Here is a 24,516-nt window from a genome sequence, read left to right on the forward strand (position 1 = left end):
TCTGGGAAAAGTCTAACAGGTACTAATAAAGCTGAAACTTGAGAGCTAGAAACATTCCCCAGCTCTGCTTATCTGCTCATCAGCTGTTCCTGAGGGCAGATATGTAACATGTGTCTATTATTGTGTGAAATGGCATATACTTTACAGGGAAGAAAACTTGTCATTGAGAAGATACGAGAATCAAAACAGAAATGACATTACCAGAATATGCTACATCAATAATCACTAACTCAGTACTGAAAATCAAATGAATGAAAATCCTGTAATTGTTATAGAGCCAAACGATTAAAAACAGATTTGTTACAAAGAGTATCAGTGATACATTTTTAACAGTTTAAAAGATTTTTAAAGTCATTTTTCCATCCTTTCAGTCTGGAAGTGGTCCATATGATTGCTGGTTAAAAATAAACAAATAAATAAACCTGTCAAAAAAATTCAAATTTTTTGTTTGAGTGTTTTTCTAATATATGTACTCACTGATGTTTGGGCTTTTTATGTAATTGTGAGGTCATTTTTAATCGTTTTTGCAATACATAAGACATATTGTGGTTTCTGGAGATCCATTAAAGATTTCTTTTTCCATTCTGCAATTTTAATTGCCATATTAGCCATTCACCATAGCTGGTATATACATGAGATCACAAACTTACTATTAAATGGATGTGATTTTTTTTAATACAAGTTTCTCATTTTTTTCTAACAATGATAAAATATTATGTTCCCGGAAGATCTGAGCTATAAAACGAGGCTATGATGGACAGGGAGGAGTTGCAAAACCCTCACAGACAGAAATATTCCCAGTTTAATCTGAATTAGCAGATCCAGATTGGTTTAACACTTATTGAACTTGACTGAAAGTCTGCAACCTGCTTAAATTTGCACAGTGAAATCTCAGGACAACTCAAGTCATACAAATGCTACAGAGAAAACATTATCAATTATATGACTGATATATCATATGTATTATATGACCAGAATGAACAAGAGTACTAAGCATCTCCAAATCAATTAATCCCCAAATCAAACATCCCCAAATTAATGTTTCCCTTTAAAATTCAGTACAGAGAAAGGGACATAATTACCTCTATTATTTTTCAATTTACTTCTATAATTCAATAGAAGTGGAATATGGATATCTCACCTGACTTTCAGAAAATACAGAGTTAAGCAATTCTACCCTTCAGTTAACAGTTGCTATTTCTGTTCTCAAGTCTTTCTGTGCAGCTGCTGTGTGCATGTTATTCAACATAGCTGAATAACAGAGATGTATTTCTTTCCTGGAAATACAAGAATGCCCCCTACTGATGAAATAATCATTATCTTTAGCCAAAGTTTCTGTTATGGCTAAATTCAGAATGGAAATCACAAGGAGACCCCACAGAAGAAAAAAAAAAGAATATCATATTTTATCAGCTAAATCAATATTCAATCAAAAATCAGAGGTGGAACTTTAACTGTTAAATTTTGGGAACAAGAGCCTTTTCACTTTGGCTTCTCAGAACTTCTACTGCCACCCTGCAAAAATAGCATTTAATAGCATTAATTTAATAGCATATTTAATCAAATAGCTGTAAGTTATGGCTCATTAAAAGCAAATGTTGAGCCAACACTTTGCTACAAAGTAAGTCACTTGGTGGAAAAAAATGCAGTCCAGCAAACTCACAAGTAAAGTAATCTTGAGGAAAATTATTCTTTTTCATATAGTAATCCAATGTATACATCCAGTGCTGACTGAAGAGCTCTTTTAAACTTTATTCTTACAATCAAAGAAAAACAAAAGCTTCTTTCACACAAGCAGTAAAAATGAAAGTAATCATCACTCATCTGATCCAAACCTTGTTTTATGAACAAATATTTACTGTGCTGCATTTTATTCAATCATATCCCAGTTCTTTTTCATGCTCAAATAATACCAATAACAATGACACTGAAACATTATTAGCACACCTCCAACTATCTGCAAATATTATTAGGCTGTGTTCCTACTCTACGCCCTCAATATTACCCTTAAGAAAATTCTCTGAACTTCAACAAATGGTTGAAAATAGCTTGAAGAAACAATGAGTCAGTAATGAAGTACAAGTACTTTCTGTGACAATATGATCAGTCTACTGCTATCGTTTCCAGTCATTAAAAAATAAAAATAAAAAAAGTTTAAAGAAATTGTTATTCAAGTTGGAAATACTTATTGTGCTATCTGAGATTTTGGTTACAGTTTTCTCCCTGTTAGTGTTATTAAGCTTCATGTTCAAGCAGCTTTAGAGAGGAACTGTATATTACCTTAAGCGCCAATGAATTAAGCACTGATAATGTTTTAACATGGGTTGGCTGGTTTACTTAGCACCTGTGCAATTAACTTCAGAAAAGAAAATCAGACAGGTCTGTGACAGATAATTATATGCCTGCATGCATGAAGATACATGCCCAATGTTTTAAGTTGAGGGCTCAACAGCGACTTTTGTCTTAAAAAAATGTAGATATGAGTGTTTATTTCCCAGTCTGTAGAATAAGGACAAAAGCAGACATAAAAAACACTATATGTCATTATCACTATTTTTACTGTAATTTAAGTCTAGTTAAAGTGAGGTGATTAATCATGACCTCACTTTTCCTCAGGATTTTTATACTGCTTTCCATCCTAAAGATAGTGTAAATAAGAAATGCAAAAGAAATGCTTATTTCAGAAGTCTGACATCCATTCACATTTGTCTTCTATTGGTTTTCACTTTGACAAAGCAAATCATCATACAAATGCACTGTTTTGTTACCTGTATAAATCCACTGGAATAAGAAGACCAAAAAATACAGAGATAGCATCATTCTACACTCCCAATGTGATTCAACAGCAAAAAAAAAAAAATGCTGGCAGGTAGCGTCAGCTTTGGCTCCAGATCAGGAGACCTGGCAACCAAGAAAAGCTAACAGACTGGATCTGATCTTTATTTTCACAATGTTAGTAAAAGTTTGTGCACTAATCCAAGCCTATCTTTAATGTAAGAGATAGCTTACGTATCAATATAACAAATATCTCTCACTAGCAGCTTAAAAATTTGCTCTGCTTTCTGTAACGTAATATGAAATATATGAAAGAAAACAGACTGTTCAGGAGTGTAAACTGCACCAAGTTCTGTTTTCACAGCAACATGCAAACATGAATCAAATCCACTTGACTGATTTTATTTGTAGTAGCAAAGCAGGTCACAGGGAACTACACCTGCATAAAGCAGACAACTGTGTATCACAAGGGTGCTGCACTAAGCAGAGCCTTAATCAGCCTTCGCAAGCCACACTATAACTGTACAAAACATCCTTGTAACTAGCCTTTCCCAGTGCAGATTAATCCCGATTAAAGAAGTCAAAATCATTCATACACATTTGCATAATGTCTGTTGACACTTTCAGAATTAAGTTTTAAAGACAAAGAAATAAAGATCCTATGCAATGACCCAACTATGTGGCACCTTGTGGATCTTTGGCATCCTCAAAATCCTACCCATCTGTTAGAGAATTATTCTGGACATTCAACAAGGTAAACTCAACAAGCAGATGGTGTCTCATGATACCTGATTGTAAAATGCAAATAACTACATTCCAAAAAAAGATCTCCAAAAAGAAAGAACCAAAAAATTACTTGATATAAACCACTCGAAAAACATACCACTTATTCATCTTTTTTGGCAAGACAGAGACTCAAATTTCTGGGAATTCTATTTAGGACCAAAATTACTGGACAGCATGGAGTAAACAGACAAAGAAGCAACAACAACAACAAAAAAAATAATGTCCACTCATAGCTGAAAATGACTTGCACAAACTTACCTAGGAAGACAATCAGAACCAGCAATTCCCAACAATTTTAAGTTATTGGGAAGAAAAGAATAAGGAAGTCTTTAACCCTTTTAAGACATATATTGATATTATTTCCGCAGCACATATCGAGGCAAAGTTATGCTTGCTTGTATTACATAGATTTCCAAGGAACACGGCCCACCAGACCTTTCAGGAGCCCAAAAATGAGCCATTGCACAGAGGCACTGTTCCGTTTGACAACAGTAAAGGGAATAACTGAGTGCAGCAGCTGCCTTACACAGCACGAGTCACTGCCAAGGGTGGCACATGAACTTTTGGCATATGTATGTTCATATTCACATGTAGAAATTACAAAACAGAAGTATAAAGGTAGTAACAAATGACTTTGCACATTCAAAGCTTCAGTCCTAACTTTAACAGGCGCTTTCCACTACAGAAATTCAGTATTCACGGCACGGCTTTGGAGGAGAAGAAAAAATATACAGCAAGACAGGTCATCCACCTCTGTCACTGCAAAAACAACATGTTCACTCTAAAATAAAATCAGGAGGAGTGCAACTCACTTAACAGAACCAATTAAATTCCATTATTTATTAAATGTTCTGTTCCTTGGGTGAAACAGAGATGAAAGGTTTCTTGGGTGAAAAAGCATGGAGGAAGAGTGTGTGCATAAACGCCAGAATGTGCTGGGTCTTTTAGCCACTGCCTATTTCAAAAGAAAAAATCTAAGAATATTTCACCAAATAGGTTGAGAGCTTACTGACGCTTTATTTTTCTTACCAAAACATTTTCCTTCTCAAGATTTCCTGCTTATTTGTTCTAAGAACTCTAAGACAAGTTCCCTGCAGTCTTGCTGTATCTTATAACATAGCTGCTACCATAAATGCACCATTTTTAAGTCATAGTGAAGGTTGCTTTGCTCCTTTTCAAGAAAACTTTGCCTTGCACGTAGCCCACAGCAACTAACAGAAATCATGAACACCGCTTGCAGCTCTGAAGCTTATGAACGTGAATTCCTACACGTTAGGAAGTCAAGAAAGAAATATGAACATCTCCACTGTGTGCCCAAAGCACTGAACAAGAGGAAACAAGGATTGGGAAACCGCACCGGGTTAACTGGCTGTGCCACAGCAATTGAGTTTTTCCAACGTCTCAAATGTGTACTGCAGTGAAAATCCAGCACCCAACAAGGAGAATTTGCAGCTCTGTGCAGCGCTAAAGCACGCGTGTCCAACCCACTGGCTTGCCGGAGCCATACTGAATGAAGAATGAAGAAGGTCTTTGATCGCATATAAAATACACATTGTAGTTCGGTTACACAAGAAAAAAGCTGTCCTGATTTTTAAGTTGTTTTTATTAAAGCATTCCGCTTGTGTCAGGAGTGTACGTGAGTCACGCAGTTCCTGCAGCAGCACAAACACACCTGTTCCCACCGGGGCAGTGATCAGGGAGAAGTCCAGCCCTCACCCCCAGAAGCGAGGCTCCACTGCCCCTAACCGCGCTTCTGCTGCAGGCACAGGTCCTGAGCACGGCCATTCTCTGCTGCCAGTGCCCCTGCTGCAGAAACAAGATCGCCACACTGAGTGCCTTCAGACACGCACAACATGGGGATGTCAACCCCACTCGGGCTGGTGTCCTGCTGCTCTGGTAGGCCTGGCCCTCTGCTGTCCATGAGCTCTGTGCCAGGGTAGAAGAGCACGGCTGCCCTAGGGTGGATCCAGGGCTGCAGCCGTGCCCGAGGGACAGACAGCTCCACTGGCACGGGGATCATTGGCAGCAGGTGGAGGGAAGCGATCCTTCCTCCTGCAGCACGGCCAACACCCGGCCCCTCAGTCTGCGCAGAGCCCACGCCTTCCTGCTTGGGTATCCAGGGCCCCCACCTTCACCCGCCAGGTGGTGACTGTGTCACAGTGGGTGCCAGGGAGCGGCCACTGTGACCCATGGGGCTGCGAGCAGAACAAAGGCTGCCAAGCTCAGAACCTGCGTCAGTGCGACTTGGTGAGGTGCGGAGAGGGCAGGGAGGAAAGGGCTGCCTGAGGCTGATAGCGGGAGGAAGGCTCCCACCCCCCTGTGCCCTGTGCTGTCAACTCACCCTTGTCCTGCTTCTCCCTCAGAGTTGGCAGAGGAGTGTGCAGAGGAGAAAGCTCAGCGTTGCCAGAGCAGGAACTCTGCAAGTGCTCGCTGTCGATGTGCGCCATGGAGGCTCCCAACTGGATGGAGCCAGGTGAGAGCCAAGCATCCCTACTCACAGCTCCCCATCACCAGGCACCCTCCTTGCCCAGCACAGCCCTCAGGGACAGCTGGCCCTGCACCGCACTCACTGCTTTTGCTCTCTCCTCTCCAGCGTGCATGCTGTGCGGCCAGACAGATGCTGACCCAGACATCTGTGGGCTCAAGCACCTGGACTCTGGGATATGTGCCCATGCATTCTGTATGGTGAGTGCCCCTGGGGCTCCTTCTTTGCACCTTCCTCCAAGCAATGGTTCCTTCCTTCCTGTCCTCACACGATCCTGCTCTTTTCTCTCAAACAGGCATTTTCCAACGGCCTTCTCCAGCAGGCAACTAGAGTGAACATGACTGCTGAGGTGTCCCCTGCATACGTCCAACGCGTAATCCAGGAGGCAGAGCAGAAGGTGAGGACCTGACCGAGCAGGCTGGTTTGGGCCAGGAGAGGCTCCTCAAGCTCAGCCTGGTCCCCAGGAAGCAATCCTGGCCCTTCCAGCCAGCTCCAGTGCCTGCATGCTCTGTCCTGAGCCCTGCGCACAGGTGCAGGGCCAGCCACAAAGGCGCTGAGCCTGCTCCTGATGGCACTGCTCTGCTCCTTCCAGCACTGCTTCATTTGTGGCGAAACGGGGGCCCCCATCACGTGTGCAGAGACGGGCTGTGAACTGAGTTTCCATCTGCCCTGCGCCCGGGTGGGTGAATGTGTCACCCAGTATTATGGAAACTACAGGTAAGGACAACCCCTGTTGGCAATACCAGCCAAGGAAGTGAGCAACCCCCTGTGACTGCTCTCATTAGCCTGCAGAGCCAAGGCCCGGGGCTCCCTCCCATTCCTCTGCCCTCCGCACAGCTCTTCTCACCTTGCCCATCCCTTCCGTCTTCCCCCAGTTCATTCTGCCAGAAGCACAGCCCTGAGCAGGCTGCGGAGGCGACTCCAGAGCAAAACACCAACTGCATTATCTGCATGGAGCCAGTGGAGGACAACAAGTCCTACAGCACCCTGGTGTGCCCAGCCTGCAAACACGCCTGGTTCCACCGGGCCTGTATCCAGGTAGGAGCCCTCCCCTACACCAGCGGGCAAGCTGCAGCAGGCAACCCGCAGCACCTGAGCCTGCTCCTGCTCCCACTGATGACTGTGTTTCTGCTACAGGGACAGGCCATCCGTGCGGGCATTGACTGCTTCCAGTGCCCCCTCTGCAGAGATGCGGATGCCTTCCTCTCTGACATGCTCATCATGGGCATCCGAATCCCACTCAGGTTGGTGTTTTTCTGCCCGCTCTTGAGAATCAAGGGCACAAGCGCTGCGCCTGCCCAGGGATGGCTCCGGCAGGCCGGGCCCTTTGCTGCCCGTGACCCCAGGCTGCCCTCAGCTTCAAGGGGAAGCTGGAAATGGGCTTGGAGTGGAAGAGCAGGGCTGCTCTGCAGCAGCCTTAGTCCAGGGGCAGCAGGAGCTCATTGCATTTTCTCCTTTCTCTGGCAGTGGACCAATGTGGGAGGACGGCAATGCATACGCATCGCTGGGAGTGAGACACGGGCGCTGTGATGCCACCGAGTGCCTTTGTCCACAGGGCAGGGAGCAGGCAGAGGGAGAGGGGTGAGTTAGCTCAGCAGCCCTTGGGGGCTACGCGTGGGATCTCAGGCTAGGGGAACAAGCACTCCTTGCCTTGATGCACTTTGTCCTCACAGCCACAACCCCTTTCTTTTCCCAGGCCCTGGGAGATGCTCCTGTGCAGCTCCTGTGCTGCAGAAGGCACTCACCGGTGCTGCTCCCAGCTGAGCAACAGCGCGGACGAGTGGGAGTGCCAAGCCTGTGCTGGCGTGGGCACCGGTAAGAGGCAAATAGCCATGTGGGGGCCAGGCAAGGCCTGGCAGCGGGTGCCCGAGACAGCCTTGCCAAAGTCTCTCTGGCCCAAGCTGGATGGCAGCCTGGCCCGCGCCGGGGCTGGACGCCCACCCTGCTGACCTTCCTGACTTTCCCCCTTACAGCCTCCACTGTCAACTCAGAGGACACCGGCCCCAGCACCGCCAGCCAGCAAGGACTGCTGCCATCCCACAGTTCCACTGCACCTGAGAGCAGCAGCTCCAGCACTGCCAGCCAGGCAGCATCACGGCCTGGTCACAGTTCCCAGGTGCCTGACAGCGGCAGCCAGTCCAGCCAGCCTGGGACAGGCCAAAGCCATGCTGCAGCTCCATCGGGTGCAGCTGAGAGGTGCACCCAAACATCAGCCGGTCAGAGGGCACCACGGTCCTCAAGGGCTTCCCGAGCAGCCGGCAGCCGCAGGTCCAGGCAGGGGGAGCGGAATCGGACACGAAGCCGCTCCCCAATCCAATCTCAGGCGCCACGTTCCAGCAGCCATCCCCAAAGGCGCTCTGGGAGGAGCCACGCACCTGCTCCAACGGCTGAGAGTGGCTCCCCACGCTACACCAGACGGGGAGCACTGGGGTCGTCAGGGGATGCCCCAGCGGCTGATGGAAGAAGCCAGCCCAGGCAGCTAGTGCAGGCCCAGACACGAAGCCGTTCCCCTGTGGAACTGCGGCCTGCACAATCCCGGGGCCAGCTCCAAAGACACCACAGGAGCCAGTCCAGGCGACGAAGGCCAGCCCAGGTGCAAAGCCGCTCCCGGGTACATCGGGCCACGAATCCCCGCAGCCGGCCCCAAAGTGGCCGCAGGACTAGCCGCATGTGAGCCCCGTGTGCTGGCTCATTTTGCTGACAACAACTTACGCAAGATTCCAAACAGCGCTAGATGTCATTCCATTCAGTGATAATAATCTCAAAAATGTCTTAAAATAAACTCAAAAAAAATTTACAAAAAAAATTGTCTATGCCTAAACTATTATGAGTTATAGTTCAAGAGAAAAAAAGAAAATAAATAATGTAAGAATGCTGCATCCTTTTTTCTTCCCATGGCTACTACCCACAATGATGGCAGAAAGAATCATATAGACCATGGTGGAAGCACTATTCAGAAAGACCAGAAACAGTGAATTACAGTGATGCAAGCACATCTTTCAGAAAAACATTTATTGCATCAAGTACCAGAATTACGGCTGCTGTCAATTTAACTTAATGCAGAGCTCAAAGACTGAATTTATCAAGTATCTTACAATGCCCCAGGAGCAGCTGGATGTGAACCCCATGTGCTGGCTCCGGTCCTCAGAGGTCAGCACAATAGAAACTGGAGTTCTCTTAGACGTTTCTTAGTGCCGTTCTCCTGTGCCTTTCCCAAGGTGGGATGCATTCGGGGCTGGAACCCCAGGGTACTCTTCTCCCTTGCACATATCCCTTCCATACTTTCCTTCCCATGGCTGGGTCTAGGCAGAGCTGCGTTTCAGCCCCAGTTCCATTGGGGCTCAACATCTCCAATGCCCGCAGGCCAAGACCAGGCTAGCAGGGGCATCTATGTTCTGGCAATGCTTATGGCCTTGGGGCTGTCACTGTGTCCATGGCATGGAAGTCACCTCCCCCAGCAACCAGCTGTGGGCTGAGCCAGGGCCTGCCTGGGTTCTCCTTCTGCATTTCTGCAGTGCCAGAAGCTCTGAGTGGTGGTTCTGCTTTGAGTGCTTGAACCACTAATTTCTGTCCCAAAGTCATTTTGTCTATCAAGCCTCCTGTATGAGTCCTGTAGGCCCCCTTTAGGTACTGGAAGGTCACTATGAGGTCCCCTCAAGTGCCTTCTCCAGGCTGAGGAGCCACTACTTTCACAGCCTGTCCTAACAGGGAAGATGCTTCAGCCCCCTGATGATCTCTCTGGCCCTCCTCTGGTCCTGCTCCAATGTCCCTCTTCTATTGGGGGCCCCAGAACTGGACGTGGTACTCCCGGTGGGGTCTCACAAGAGCAGAGTAGAGGGGCAGAATCCTCTACTACTCTATTGCTCCTCTAGGAGCAGCTCTGTTCCTGCCACTGCTTGTACACACGATGGCCACCCGTTATCTACTTGACCCAGTTGTCTAGAGCAATATCCCACCAGCCTCTTCCAGGACTCAGTGTGCTCTCTTAGCACTTCCGTTACAATGTGATGCCTTTTGTGCACATGTCATACAAAAGGCTTTTCCAGACTGGGAAGTGCCAGAGCAGCTTTCAATTGGATAAAGGCAGTTTGGCATTCTGGGTTCTATTCCGAAGATTCTCCTTCTCCTTTAACAGCTTAAGCAAACAAAGGTTTCACAATCAGTCCATAATTCCGTATTCACATCAACACCATCCTGCCATACTCAACGTAAGAAAGTGCGCCGTTCCTGTTTTGGCTTTGGCTCTGGTGTTTGATGCACTGCCTTCTTTCTCTCAATCTCCAAGCTTCAATATCCCGGAGTGATGATAAAACATACATACATCACAGGCTGTGATTTCTTCTTCAGTGAAGAAGAATTCTTTTGAGGTGCATGCACCATCCATAATATAGCTAATGCATGTAACCAACAGATTCTTCATACATTCCATTTCAGAATGTATTTAGGTCAACTGATAATGGTGTCACAAATATTCCAAAAAATCAACCATTTTTTCGGCACTCTTGAAACCCGTTCTCAAATTCCTTAGTCAAAACGGAAAGCACGGGTGCATATTTCTGGCTGTTTGTGGGACTGTGTTTATCCACTGTATCAAAATTCATAAAATGATTCGCCGTGATTTGAGTTTGCAACACAGTGCACCCTGCCTCCTGCTTACAGCCCAGCCAGTACTGATCGCACACCAGTGTTTGGGCACAGGTGAACAGTTAGTGCTCTGAATGTGCGACCTCCCAGGCTTTTCTGACTACCTCGTCTGTATGTCTATATCACTTTCCAATATTCTTTAAAATATCCATCCTTTTTTTCATCTCTGTCAAAATGAACACCACAAACAAATAGCCGTAAGCTGGCATAGACAATGGAAGTCTTCTGCAATACTACTGGGCATTTCTGTTTGCGTTTAATTGATGGATTCTTAACCGAGGCGACTTCACCACAACACATTGGATCCTACAGCGCAACTAAGTATCTTAAGGTCAAGCAGCTTGATGCATGGATTTTTAAACACATCAAATAACCTAGCCAGTTCTCTGCTACCATTTTGCTGACAAGAACTTACGGAACATTCAAAACTGTGCTAGAAGTCATTCAATGATAATCATCTCAAAAATATCTTAAAATTAACTCAAATAAAAAAAGAAAAAACAAAATAAACTGTCTACACCTAAAGTATTATGAATTACAGTGCAGTGCGGGGGGGGGAGGGGGGAGGGAGGAGGAAGGGCGGGAAGGGAGAAAATAAAGAATGTAAGAATGCTACATCCTCTTTTCTTCTCATGGATACTAACAGTAATGACGGCAGAAACAATCATATAGAACCGTGGAGAAAACACTATTCAGAAAGACCATAAACAGTCAATTCCAAATATGTAAGCAAATCTGTGTAAAAACAATCAAAACAACCAAACAATCAATTCCCAGCAATTTTAAGTTATTGGGAAGAAAAGAATAAGGAAGTCTTTAACCCTTTTAAGAAGTATATTATTTCCGCAGCACATATTGAGGCAAAGTTATGTTTGCATGCATTACATGGATTTTCAAGGAACACGGCCCACCAGACCTTTCAGGAGCCCAAAAATGAGCCATTGCACAGAGGCACTGTTCCGTTTGACAACAGTAAAGGGAATAACTGAGTGCAGCAGCTGCCTTACACAGCACGAGTCACTGCCAAGGGTGGCACATGAACTTTTGGCATATGTATGTTCATATTCACATGTAGAAATTACAAAACAGAAGTATAAAGGTAGTAACAAATGACTTTGCACATTCAAAGCTTCAGTCCTAACTTTAACAGGCGCTTTCCACTACAGAAATTCAGTATTCACGGCACGGCTTTGGAGGAGAAGAAAAAATATACAGCAAGAAAGGTCTTCCACCTCTGTCACTGCAAAAACAACATGTTCATTCTAAAATAAAATCAGGAGGAGTGCAACTCACTTAACAGAACCAATTAAATTCCATTATTTATTAAATGTTCTGTTCCTTGGGTGAAACAGAGATGAAAGGTTTCTTGGGTGAAAAAGCATGGAGGAAGAGTGTGTGCATAAACGCCAGAATGTGCTGGGTCTTTTAGCCACTGCCTATTTCAAAAGAAAAAATCTAAGAAGAATATTTCACCAAATAGGTTGAGAGCTTACTGACGCTTTATTTTTCTTACCAAAACATTTTCCTTCTCAAGATTTCCTGCTTATTCGTTCTAAGAACTCTAAGACAAGTTCCCTGCAGTCTCGCTGTATCTTATAACATAGCTGCTACCATAAATGCACCATTTTTAAGTCATAGTGAAGGTTGCTTTGCTCCTTTTCAAGAAAACTTTGCCTTGCACGTAGCCCACAGCAACTAACAGAAATCATGAACACCGCTTGCAGCTCTGAAGCTTATGAACGTGAATTCCTACACGTTAGGAAGTCAAGAAAGAAATATGAACATCTCCACTGTGTGCCCAAAGCACTGAACAAGAGGAAACAAGGATTGGGAAACCGCACCGGGTTAACTGGCTGTGCCACAGCAATTGAGTCTTCCCAAGGTCTCGTATGTGTATTGCAGTGAAAATCCAGCACCCAACAAGGAGAATTTGCAGCTCTGTGCAGCGCTAAAGCACGCGTGTCCAACCCACTGGCTTGCCGGAGCCATATTGAATGAAGAAGAATGAAGAAGGTCTTTGATCGCATATAAAATACACATTGTAGTTCGGTTACACAAGAAAAAAGCTGTCCTGATTTTTAAGTTGTTTTTATTAAAGCATTCCGCTTGTGTCAGGAGTGTACGTGAGTCACGCAGTTCCTGCAGCAGCACAAACACACCTGTTCCCACCGGGGCAGTGATCAGGGAGAAGTCCAGCCCTCACCCCCAGAAGCGAGGCCCCACTGCCCCTAACCGCGCTTCTGCTGCAGGCACAGGTCCTGAGCACGGCCATTCTCTGCTGCCAGTGCCCCTGCTGCAGAAACAAGATCGCCACACTGAGTGCCTTCAGACACGCACAACATGGGGATGTCAACCCCACTCGGGCTGGTGTCCTGCTGCTCTGGCAGGCCTGGCCCTCTGCTGTCCATGAGCTCTGTGCCAGGGTAGAAGAGCACGGCTGCCCTAGGGTGGATCCAGGGCTGCAGCCGTGCCCGAGGGACAGACAGCTCCACTGGCACGGGGATCATTGGCAGCAGGTGGAGGGAAGCGATCCTTCCTCCTGCAGCACGGTCAACACCCGGCCCCTCAGTCTGCGCAGAGCCCACGCCTTCCTGCTTGGGTATCCAGGGCCCCCACCTTCACCCGCCAGGTGGTGACTGTGTCACAGTGGGTGCCAGGGAGCGGCCACTGTGACCCATGGGGCTGCGAGCAGAACAAAGGCTGCCAAGCTCAGAACCTGCGTCAGTGCGACTTGGTGAGGTGCGGAGAGGGCAGGGAGGAAAGGGCTGCCTGAGGCTGATAGCGGGAGGAAGGCTCCCACCCCCCTGTGCCCTGTGCTGTCAACTCACCCTTGTCCTGCTTCTCCCTCAGAGTTGGCAGAGGAGTGTGCAGAGGAGAAAGCTCAGCATTGCCGGAGCAGGAACTCTGCAAGTGCTCGCTGTTGATGTGCGCCATGGAGGCTCCCAACTGGACGGAGCCAGGTGAGAGCCAAGCATCCCTACTCACAGCTCCCCATCACCAGGCAGAGTGGTCTTAAGGCTCTGCCTGTGGCTGAGAAGGGGGGCAGGCGTGGGCAGGGACTCCCCAGCCGCTGTGGGCAGGGTGGGTCCCTCTGCGCGTTGGCTGGGGTGGCACCGCTTGGGCCGTCCGTGGCTGTCTGCTGGGGCTAACAGCCTGCAATACGCTCCTTGCCCAGCACAGCCCTCAGGGACAGCTGGCCCTGCACCGCACTCACTGCTTTTGCTCTCTCCTCTCCAGCGTGCATGCTGTGCGGCCAGACAGATGCTGACCCAGACATCTGTGGGCTCAAGCACCTGGACTCTGGGATATGTGCCCATGCATTCTGTATGGTGAGTGCTCCTGGGGCTCCTTCTTTGCACCTTCCTCCAAGCAATGGTTCCTTCCTTCCTGTCCTCACACGATCCTGCTCTTTTCTCTCAAACAGGCATTTTCCAACGGCCTTCTCCAGCAGGCAACTAGAGTGAACATGACTGCTGAGGTGTCCCCTGCATACGTCCAACGCGTAATCCAGGAGGCAGAGCAGAAGGTGAGGACCTGACCGAGCAGGCTGGTTTGGGCCAGGAGAGGCTCCTCAAGCTCAGCCTGGTCCCCAGGAAGCAATCCTGGCCCTTCCAGCCAGCTCCAGTGCCTGCATGCTCTGTCCTGAGCCCTGCGCACAGGTGCAGGGCCAGCCACAAAGGCGCTGAGCCTGCTCCTGATGGCACTGCTCTGCTCCTTCCAGCACTGCTTCATTTGTGGCGAAACGGGGGCCCCCATCACGTGTGCAGAGACGGGCTGTGAACTGAGTTTCCATCTGCCCTGCGCCCGGGTGGGTGAATGTGTCACCCAGTATTATGGAAACTACAGGTAAGGACAACCCCTGTTGGCAATACCAGCCAAGGAAGTGAGCAACCCCCTGTGACTGCTCTCATTAGCCTGCAGAGCCAAGGCCCGGGGCTCCCTCCCATTCCTCTGCCCTCCGCACAGCTCTTCTCACCTTGCCCATCCCTTCCGTCTTCCCCCAGTTCATTCTGCCAGAAGCACAGCCCTGAGCAGGCTGCGGAGGCGACTCCAGAGCAAAACACCAACTGCATTATCTGCATGGAGCCAGTGGAGGACAACAAGTCCTACAGCACCCTGGTGTGCCCAGCCTGCAAACACGCCTGGTTCCACCGGGCCTGTATCCAGGTGGGAGCCCTCCCCTACACCAGCGGGCAAGCTGCAGCAGGCAACCCGCAGCACCTGAGCCTGCTCCCGCTCCCACTGATGACTGTGTTTCTGCTACAGGGACAGGCCATCCGTGCGGGCATTGACTGCTTCCAGTGCCCCCTCTGCAGAGATGCGGATGCCTTCCTCTCTGACATGCTCATCATGGGCATCCGAATCCCACTCAGGTTGGTGTTTTTCTGCCCGCTCTTGAGAATCAAGGGCACAAGCGCTGCGCCTGCCCAGGGATGGCTCCGGCAGGCCGGGCCCTTTGCTGCCCGTGACCCCAGGCTGCCCTCAGCTTCAAGGGGAAGCTGGAAATGGGCTTGGAGTGGAAGAGCAGGGCTGCTCTGCAGCAGCCTTAGTCCAGGGGCAGCAGGAGCTCATTGCATTTTCTCCTTTCTCTGGCAGTGGACCAATGTGGGAGGACGGCAATGCATACGCATCGTTGGGAGTGAGACACGGGCGCTGTGATGCCACCGAGTGCCTTTGTCCACAGGGCAGGGAGCAGGCAGAGGGAGAGGGGTGAGTTAGCTCAGCAGCCCTTGGGGGCTACGCGTGGGATCTCAGGCTAGGGGAACAAGCACTCCTTGCCTTGATGCACTTTGTCCTCACAGCCACAACCCCTTTCTTTTCCCAGGCCCTGGGAGATGCTCCTGTGCAGCTCCTGTGCTGCAGAAGGCACTCACCGGTGCTGCTCCCAGCTGAGCAACAGCGCGGACGAGTGGGAGTGCCAAGCCTGTGCTGGCGTGGGCACCGGTAAGAGGCAAATAGCCATGTGGGGGCCAGGCAAGGCCTGGCAGCGGGTGCCCGAGACAGCCTTGCCAAAGTCTCTCTGGCCCAAGCTGGATGGCAGCCTGGCCCGCGCCGGGGCTGGACGCCCACCCTGCTGACCTTCCTGACTTTCCCCCTTACAGCCTCCACTGTCAACTCAGAGGACACCGGCCCCAGCACCGCCAGCCAGCAAGGACTGCTGCCATCCCACAGTTCCACTGCACCTGAGAGCAGCAGCTCCAGCACTGCCAGCCAGGCAGCATCACGGCCTGGTCACAGTTCCCAGGTGCCTGACAGCGGCAGCCAGTCCAGCCAGCCTGGGACAGGCCAAAGCCATGCTGCAGCTCCATCGGGTGCAGCTGAGAGGTGCACCCAAACATCAGCCGGTCAGAGGGCACCACGGTCCTCAAGGGCTTCCCGAGCAGCCGGCAGCCGCAGGTCCAGGCAGGGGGAGCGGAATCGGACACGAAGCCGCTCCCCAATCCAATCTCAGGCGCCACGTTCCAGCAGCCATCCCCAAAGGCGCTCTGGGAGGAGCCACGCACCTGCTCCAACGGCTGAGAGTGGCTCCCCACGCTACACCAGACGGGGAGCACTGGGGTCGTCAGGGGATGCCCCAGCGGCTGATGGAAGAAGCCAGCCCAGGCAGCTAGTGCAGGCCCAGACACGAAGCCGTTCCCCTGTGGAACTGCGGCCTGCACAATCCCGGGGCCAGCTCCAAAGACACCACAGGAGCCAGTCCAGGCGACGAAGGCCAGCCCAGGTGCAAAGCCGCTCCCGGGTACATCGGGCCACGAATCCCCGCAGCCGGCCCCAAAGTGGCCGCAGGACTAGCCGCATGTGAGCCCCGTGTGCTGGCTCATTTTGCTGACAACAACTTACGCAAGATTCCAAACAGCGCTAGATGTCATTCCATTCAGTGATAATAATCTCAAAAATGTCTTAAAATAAACTCAAAAAAAATTTACAAAAAAAATTGTCTATGCCTAAACTATTATGAGTTATAGTTCAAGAGAAAAAAAGAAAATAAATAATGTAAGAATGCTGCATCCTTTTTTCTTCCCATGGCTACTACCCACAATGATGGCAGAAAGAATCATATAGACCATGGTGGAAGCACTATTCAGAAAGACCAGAAACAGTGAATTACAGTGATGCAAGCACATCTTTCAGAAAAACATTTATTGCATCAAGTACCAGAATTACGGCTGCTGTCAATTTAACTTAATGCAGAGCTCAAAGACTGAATTTATCAAGTATCTTACAATGCCCCAGGAGCAGCTGGATGTGAACCCCATGTGCTGGCTCCGGTCCTCAGAGGTCAGCACAATAGAAACTGGAGTTCTCTTAGACGTTTCTTAGTGCCGTTCTCCTGTGCCTTTCCCAAGGTGGGATGCATTCGGGGCTGGAACCCCAGGGTACTCTTCTCCCTTGCACATATCCCTTCCATACTTTCCTTCCCATGGCTGGGTCTAGGCAGAGCTGCGTTTCAGCCCCAGTTCCATTGGGGCTCAACATCTCCAATGCCCGCAGGCCAAGACCAGGCTAGCAGGGGCATCTATGTTCTGGCAATGCTTATGGCCTTGGGGCTGTCACTGTGTCCATGGCATGGAAGTCACCTCCCCCAGCAACCAGCTGTGGGCTGAGCCAGGGCCTGCCTGGGTTCTCCTTCTGCATTTCTGCAGTGCCAGAAGCTCTGAGTGGTGGTTCTGCTTTGAGTGCTTGAACCACTAATTTCTGTCCCAAAGTCATTTTGTCTATCAAGCCTCCTGTATGAGTCCTGTAGGCCCCCTTTAGGTACTGGAAGGTCACTATGAGGTCCCCTCAAGTGCCTTCTCCAGGCTGAGGAGCCACTACTTTCACAGCCTGTCCTAACAGGGAAGATGCTTCAGCCCCCTGATGATCTCTCTGGCCCTCCTCTGGTCCTGCTCCAATGTCCCTCTTCTATTGGGGGCCCCAGAACTGGACGTGGTACTCCCGGTGGGGTCTCACAAGAGCAGAGTAGAGGGGCAGAATCCTCTACTACTCTATTGCTCCTCTAGGAGCAGCTCTGTTCCTGCCACTGCTTGTACACACGATGGCCACCCGTTATCTACTTGACCCAGTTGTCTAGAGCAATATCCCACCAGCCTCTTCCAGGACTCAGTGTGCTCTCTTAGCACTTCCGTTACAATGTGATGCCTTTTGTGCACATGTCATACAAAAGGCTTTTCCAGACTGGGAAGTGCCAGAGCAGCTTTCAATTGGATAAAGGCAGTTTGGCATTCTGGGTTCTATTCCGAAGATTCTCCTTCTCCTTTAACAGCTTAAGCAAACAAAGGTTTCACAATCAGTCCATAATTCCGTATTCACATCAACACCATCCTGCCATACTCAACGTAAGAAAGTGCGCCGTTCCTGTTTTGGCTTTGGCTCTGGTGTTTGATGCACTGCCTTCTTTCTCTCAATCTCCAAGCTTCAATATCCCGGAGTGATGATAAAACATACATACATCACAGGCTGTGATTTCTTCTTCAGTGAAGAAGAATTCTTTTGAGGTGCATGCACCATCCATAATATAGCTAATGCATGTAACCAACAGATTCTTCATACATTCCATTTCAGAATGTATTTAGGTCAACTGATAATGGTGTCACAAATATTCCAAAAAATCAACCATTTTTTCGGCACTTTTGAAACCCGTTCTCAAATTCCTTAGTCAAAACGGAAAGCACGGGTGCATATTTCTGGCTGTTTGTGGGACTGTGTTTATCCACTGTATCAAAATTCATAAAATGATTCGCCGTGATTTGAGTTTGCAACACAGTGCACCCTGCCTCCTGCTTACAGCCCAGCCAGTACTGATCGCACACCAGTGTTTGGGCACAGGTGAACAGTTAGTGCTCTGAATGTGCGACCTCCCAGGCTTTTCTGACTACCTCGTCTGTATGTCTATATCACTTTCCAATATTCTTTAAAATATCCATCCTTTTTTTCATCTCTGTCAAAATGAACACCACAAACAAATAGCCGTAAGCTGGCATAGACAATGGAAGTCTTCTGCAATACTACTGGGCATTTCTGTTTGCGTTTAATTGATGGATTCTTAACCGAGGCGACTTCACCACAACACATTAGATCCTACAGCACGACTAAGTATCTTAAGGTCAAGCAGCTTGATGCATGGATTTTTAAACGCATCAAATAACTTAACCTAGCCAGTTCTCTGCTACCATTTTGCTGACAAGAACTTACGGAACATTCAAAACTGTGCTAGAAGTCATTCAATGATAATCATCTCAAAAATATCTTAAAATTAACTCAAAAAAAAAGAAAAAACAAAATAAACTGTCTACACCTAAAGTATTATGAGTTACAGTGCAGTGCGGGCGGGGGGGGAGGAAGGGCGGGAAGGGAGAAAATAAAGAATGTAAGAATGCTACATCCTCTTTTCTTCTCATGGATTCTAACAGTAATGATGGCAGAAACAATCATATAGAACCGTGGAGAAAACACTATTCAGAAAGACCATAAACAGTCAATTCCAAATATGTAAGCAAATCTGTGTAAAAGCAATCAAAACAACCAAACAATCAATACCCAGCAATTTTAAGTTATTGGGAAGAAGAGAATAAGGAAGTCTTTAACCCTTTTAAGACATATATTAATATTATTTCCGCAGCACGTATCGAGACAAAGTTATGCTTGCTTGTATTACATAGATTTCCAAGGAACATGGCCCACCAGACCTTTCAGGAGCCCAAAAATGAGCCATTGCACAGAGGCACTGTTCCGTTTGACAACAGTAAAGGGAATAACTGAGTGCAGCAGCTGCCTTACACAGCACGAGTCACTGCCAAGGGTGGCACATGAACTTTTGGCATATATATGTTCATATTCACATGCAGAAATTACAACACAGAAATATAAAATGAGTAACAAATGACTTTGCACATTCAAAGCTTCAGTCCTAACTTTAACAGGCGCTTTCCACTACAGAAATTCAGTATTCACGGCACGGCTTTGGAGGAGAAGAAAAAATATACAGCAAGAAAGGTCTTCCACCTCTGTCACTGCAAAAACAACATGTTCATTCTAAAATAAAATCAGGAGGAGTGCAACTCACTTAACAGAACCAATTAAATTCCATTATTTATTAAATGTTCTGTTCCTTGGGTGAAACAGAGATGAAAGGTTTCTTGGGTGAAAAAGCATGGAGGAAGAGTGTGTGCATAAACGCCAGAATGTGCTGGGTCTTTTAGCCACTGCCTATTTCAAAAGAAAAAATCTAAGAAGAATATTTCACCAAATAGGTTGAGAGCTTACTGACGCTTTATTTTTCTTACCAAAACATTTTCCTTCTCAAGATTTCCTGCTTATTTGTTCTAAGAACTCTAAGACAAGTTCCCTGCAGTCTCGCTGTATCTTATAACATAGCTGCTACCATAAATGCACCATTTTTAAGTCATAGTGAAGGTTGCTTTGCTCCTTTTCAAGAAAACTTTGCCTTGCACGTAGCCCACAGCAACTAACAGAAATCATGAACACTGCTTGCAGCTCTGAAGCTTATGAACGTGAATTCCTACACGTTAGGAAGTCAAGAAAGAAATATGAACATCTCCACTGTGTGCCCAAAGCACTGAACAAGAGGAAACAAGGATTGGGAAACCGCACCGGGTTAACTGGCTGTGCCACAGCAATTGAGTTTTTCCAACGTCTCAAATGTGTACTGCAGTGAAAATCCAGCACCCAACAAGGAGAATTTGCAGATCTGTGCAGCGATAAAGCACACGTGTCCAACCCACTGGCTTGCCGGAGCCATACTGAATGAAGAAGAATGAAGAAGGTCTTTGATCGCATATAAAATACACATTGTAGTTCGGTTACACAAGAAAAAAGCTGTCCTGATTTTTAAGTTGTTTTTATTAAAGCATTCCGCTTGTGTCAGGAGTGTACGTGAGTCACGCAGTTCCTGCAGCAGCACAAACACACCTGTTCCCACCGGGGCAGTGATCAGGGAGAAGTCCAGCCCTCACCCCCAGAAGCGAGGCTCCACTGCCCCTAACCGCGCTTCTGCTGCAGGCACAGGTCCTGAGCATGGCCATTCTCTGCTGCCAGTGCCCCTGCTGCAGAAACAAGATCGCCACACTGAGCGCCTTCAGACACGCACAACATGGGGATGTCAACCCCACTCGGGCTGGTGTCCTGCTGCTCTGGCAGGCCTGGCCCTCTGCTGTCCATGAGCTCTGTGCCAGGGTAGAAGAACACGGCTGCCCTAGGGTGGATCCAGGGCTGCAGCCGTGCCCGAGGGACAGACAGCTCCACTGGCACGGGGATCATTGGCAGCAGGTGGAGGGAAGCGATCCTTCCTCCTGCAGCACGGTCAACACCCGGCCCCTCAGTCTGCGCAGAGCCCACGCCTTCCTGCTTGGGTATCCAGGGCCCCCACCTTCACCCGCCAGGTGGTGACTGTGTCACAGTGGGTGCCAGGGAGCGGCCACTGTGACCCATGGGGCTGCGAGCAGAACAAAGGCTGCCAAGCTCAGAACCTGCGTCAGTGCGACTTGGTGAGGTGCGGAGAGGGCAGGGAGGAAAGGGCTGCCTGAGGCTGATAGCGGGAGGAAGGCTCCCACCCCCCTGTGCCCTGTGCTGTCAACTCACCCTTGTCCTGCTTCTCCCTCAGAGTTGGCAGAGGAGTGTGCAGAGGAGAAAGCTCAGCGTTGCCGGAGCAGGAACTCTGCAAGTGCTCGCTGTCGATGTGCGCCATGGAGGCTCCCAACTGGACGGAGCCAGGTGAGAGCCAAGCATCCCTACTCACAGCTCCCCATCACCAGGCAGAGGGGTCTTGGGTCTCTGCCTGTGGCTGAGAAGGGGGGCAGGCGTGGGCAGGGACTCCCCAGCCGCTGTGGGCAGGGTGGGTCCCTCTGCGCGTTGGCTGGGGTGGCACCGCTTGGGCCGTCCGTGGCTGTCTGCTGGGGCTGACAGCCTGCAATACCCTCCTTGCCCAGCACAGCCCTCAGGGACAGCTGGCCCTGCACCGCACTCACTGCTTTTGCTCTCTCCTCTCCAGCGTGCATGCTGTGTGGCCAGACAGATGCTGACCCAGACATCTGTGGGCTCAAGCACCTGGACTCTGGGATATGTGCCCATGCATTCTGTATGGTGAGTGCCCCTGGGGCTCCTTCTTTGCACCTTCCTCCAAGCAATGGTTCCTTCCTTCCTGTCCTCACACGATCCTGCTCTTTTCTCTCAAACAGGCATTTTCCAACGGCCTTCTCCAGCAGGCAACTAGAGTGAACACGACTGCTGAGGTGTCCCCTGCATACGTCCAACGCGTAATCCAGGAGGCAGAGCAGAAGGTGAGGACCTGACCGAGCAGGCTGGTTTGGGCCAGGAGAGGCTCCTCAAGCTCAGCCTGGTCCCCAGGAAGCAATCCTGGCCCTTCCAGCCAGCTCCAGTGCCTGCATGCTCTGTCCTGAGCCCTGCGCACAGGTGCAGGGCCAGCCACAAAGGCGCTGAGCCTGCTCCTGATGGCACTGCTCTGCTCCTTCCAGCACTGCTTCATTTGTGGCGAAACGGGGGCCCCCATCACGTGTGCAGAGACGGGCTGTGAACTGAGTTTCCATCTGCCCTGCGCCCGGGTGGGTGAATGTGTCACCCAGTATTATGGAAACTACAGGTAAGGACAACCCCTGTTGGCAATACCAGCCAAGGAAGTGAGCAACCCCCTGTGACTGCTCTCATTAGCCTGCAGAGCCAAGGCCCGGGGCTCCCTCCCATTCCTCTGCCCTCCGCACAGCTCTTCTCACCTTGCCCATCCCTTCCGTCTTCCCCCAGTTCATTCTGCCAGAAGCACAGCCCTGAGCAGGCTGCGGAGGCGACTCCAGAGCAAAACACCAACTGCATTATCTGCATGGAGCCAGTGGAGGACAACAAGTCCTACAGCACCCTGGTGTGCCCAGCCTGCAAACACGCCTGGTTCCACCGGGCCTGTATCCAGGTGGGAGCCCTCCCCTACACCAGCGGGCAAGCTGCAGCAGGCAACCCGCAGCACCTGAGCCTGCTCCCGCTCCCACTGATGACTGTGTTTCTGCTACAGGGACAGGCCATCCGTGCGGGCATTGACTGCTTCCAGTGCCCCCTCTGCAGAGATGCGGATGCCTTCCTCTCTGACATGCTCATCATGGGCATCCGAATCCCACTCAGGTTGGTGTTTTTCTGCCCGCTCTTGAGAATCAAGGGCACAAGCGCTGCGCCTGCCCAGGGACGGCTCCGGCAGGCCTGGCCCTTTGCTGCCCGTGACCCCAGGCTGCCCTCAGCTTCAAGGGGAAGCTGGAAATGGGCTTGGAGTGGAAGAGCAGGGCTGCTCTGCAGCAGCCTTAGTCCAGGGGCAGCAGGAGCTCATTGCATTTTCTCCTTTCTCTGGCAGTGGACCAATGTGGGAAGACGGCAATGCATACGCATCGCTGGGAGTGAGACACGGGCGCTGTGATGCCACCGAGTGCCTTTGTCCACAGGGCAGGGAGCAGGCAGAGGGAGAGGGGTGAGTTAGCTCAGCAGCCCTCGGGGGCTACGCGTGGGATCTCAGGCTAGGGGAACAAGCACTCCTTGCCTTGATGCACTTTGTCCTCACAGCCACAACCCCTTTCTTTTCCCAGGCCCTGGGAGATGCTCCTGTGCAGCTCCTGTGCTGCAGAAGGCACTCACCGGTGCTGCTCCCAGCTGAGCAACAGTGCGGACGAGTGGGAGTGCCAAGCCTGTGCTGGCGTGGGCACTGGTAAGAGGCAAATAGCCATGTGGGGGCCAGGCAAGGCCTGGCAGCGGGTGCCCGAGACAGCCTTGCCAAAGTCTCTCTGGCCCAAGCTGGATGGCAGCCTGGCCCGCGCCGGGGCTGGACGCCCACCCTGCTGACCTTCCTGACTTTCCCCCTTACAGCCTCCACTGTCAACTCAGAGGTCACCGGCCCCAGCACCGCCAGCCAGCAAGGACTGCTGCCATCCCACAGTTCCACTGCACCTGAGAGCAGCAGCTCCAGCACTGCCAGCCAGGCAGCATCACGGCCTGGTCACAGTTCCCAGGTGCCTGACAGCGGCAGCCAGTCCAGCCAGCCTGGGACAGGCCAAAGCCATGCTGCAGCTCCATCGGGTGCAGCTGAGAGGTGCACCCCAACGTCGGCCGGTCAGAGGGCACCACGGTCCTCAAGGGCTTCCCGAGCAGCCGGCAGCCGCAGGTCCAGGCAGGGGGAGCGGAATCGGACACGAAGCCGCTCCCCAATCCAATCTCAGGCGCCACGTTCCAGCAGTCATCCCCAGAGGCGCTCTGGGAGGAGCCACGCACCTGCTCCAATGGCTGAGAGTGGCTCCCCACGCTACACCAGACGGGGAGCACTGCGGTCGTCAGGGGATGCCCCAGCGGCTGATGGAAGAAGCCAGCCCAGGCAGCTAGTGCAGGCCCAGACACGAAGCCGTTCCCCTGTGGAACGGCGGCCTGCACAATCCCGGGGCCAGCTCCAAAGACACCACAGGAGCCAGTCCAGGCGACGAAGGCCAGCCCAGGTGCAAAGCCGCTCCCGGGTACATCGGGCCACGAATCCCCGCAGCCGGCCCCAAAGTGGCCGCAGGACTAGCCGCATGTGAGCCCCGTGTGCTGGCTCATTTTGCTGACAACAACTTACGCAAGATTCCAAACAGTGCTAGATGTCATTCCATTCAATGATAATAATCTCAAAAATGTCTTAAAATAAACTCAAAAAAAATTTACAAAAAAAAACGTTCTGTGCCTAAAGTATTATGAGTTATAGTTCAGGAGAAAAAAAGAAAATAAATAACGTAAGAATGCTGCATCCTTTTTTCTTCCCATGGCTACTACCCACAATGATGGCAGAAAGA

General features: G+C 49.9%; 3 protein-coding genes and 1 long non-coding RNA gene across 5 annotated transcripts in view; 3 read left to right on the forward strand and 1 right to left on the reverse strand.

Annotated features, from left to right (window-relative positions):
* The window catches only part of LOC125696172 (uncharacterized), a 65,129-nt gene extending 63,913 nt beyond the window's left edge, over positions 1–1,216 (reverse strand). For both annotated transcript variants that reach the window (XR_007378210.1, XR_007378211.1), the window contains exon 1: positions 1,142–1,216. This is a non-coding gene — a long non-coding RNA (uncharacterized LOC125696172). The remainder of the gene's footprint in view (positions 1–1,141) is intronic.
* Positions 1,217–6,006: 4,790 nt separating this feature from the next.
* LOC125696165 (PHD finger protein 7-like) lies at positions 6,007–8,720 on the forward strand. Its single transcript, XM_048951470.1, has 8 exons — positions 6,007–6,034; positions 6,155–6,246; positions 6,342–6,443; positions 6,639–6,763; positions 6,922–7,290; positions 7,514–7,627; positions 7,743–7,861; positions 8,020–8,720. Exons 1-8 carry the CDS (start codon positions 6,007–6,009, stop codon positions 8,718–8,720), a joined length of 1,650 nt encoding a protein of 549 aa, XP_048807427.1.
* Positions 8,721–13,622: 4,902 nt separating this feature from the next.
* Positions 13,623–16,493, forward strand: LOC125696166 (PHD finger protein 7-like). Its single transcript, XM_048951471.1, has 8 exons — positions 13,623–13,650; positions 13,928–14,019; positions 14,115–14,216; positions 14,412–14,536; positions 14,695–15,063; positions 15,287–15,400; positions 15,516–15,634; positions 15,793–16,493. The coding sequence occupies exons 1-8, from the start codon at positions 13,623–13,625 to the stop codon at positions 16,491–16,493; spliced, it is 1,650 nt and encodes a 549-aa protein (XP_048807428.1).
* Positions 16,494–21,393: 4,900 nt separating this feature from the next.
* On the forward strand, positions 21,394–24,264 carry LOC125696167 (PHD finger protein 7-like). The gene is made up of 8 exons (XM_048951472.1): positions 21,394–21,421; positions 21,699–21,790; positions 21,886–21,987; positions 22,183–22,307; positions 22,466–22,834; positions 23,058–23,171; positions 23,287–23,405; positions 23,564–24,264. The coding sequence occupies exons 1-8, from the start codon at positions 21,394–21,396 to the stop codon at positions 24,262–24,264; spliced, it is 1,650 nt and encodes a 549-aa protein (XP_048807429.1).
* The last annotated feature ends 252 nt before the right edge of the window (positions 24,265–24,516 follow it).

Source organism: Lagopus muta, chromosome 7 (assembly GCF_023343835.1).
Source record: "Lagopus muta isolate bLagMut1 chromosome 7, bLagMut1 primary, whole genome shotgun sequence".
In the NCBI taxonomy this organism is placed as follows: Eukaryota; Metazoa; Chordata; class Aves; order Galliformes; family Phasianidae; genus Lagopus; species Lagopus muta.

Coding starts and splice junctions, on each gene's coding strand:
- LOC125696165 (XM_048951470.1), top strand. CDS start 6,007: ATGGAGGCTCCCAACTGGATGGAGCCAG. Junction 6,247..6,341: donor GTGCCCATGCATTCTGTATG/GTGAGTGCCCCT, acceptor TCTCTCAAACAG/GCATTTTCCAACGGCCTTCT. Junction 6,444..6,638: donor TCCAGGAGGCAGAGCAGAAG/GTGAGGACCTGA, acceptor TGCTCCTTCCAG/CACTGCTTCATTTGTGGCGA.
- LOC125696166 (XM_048951471.1), top strand. CDS start 13,623: ATGGAGGCTCCCAACTGGACGGAGCCAG. Junction 14,020..14,114: donor GTGCCCATGCATTCTGTATG/GTGAGTGCTCCT, acceptor TCTCTCAAACAG/GCATTTTCCAACGGCCTTCT. Junction 15,064..15,286: donor GGCATCCGAATCCCACTCAG/GTTGGTGTTTTT, acceptor TTTCTCTGGCAG/TGGACCAATGTGGGAGGACG.
- LOC125696167 (XM_048951472.1), top strand. CDS start 21,394: ATGGAGGCTCCCAACTGGACGGAGCCAG. Junction 21,791..21,885: donor GTGCCCATGCATTCTGTATG/GTGAGTGCCCCT, acceptor TCTCTCAAACAG/GCATTTTCCAACGGCCTTCT. Junction 21,988..22,182: donor TCCAGGAGGCAGAGCAGAAG/GTGAGGACCTGA, acceptor TGCTCCTTCCAG/CACTGCTTCATTTGTGGCGA.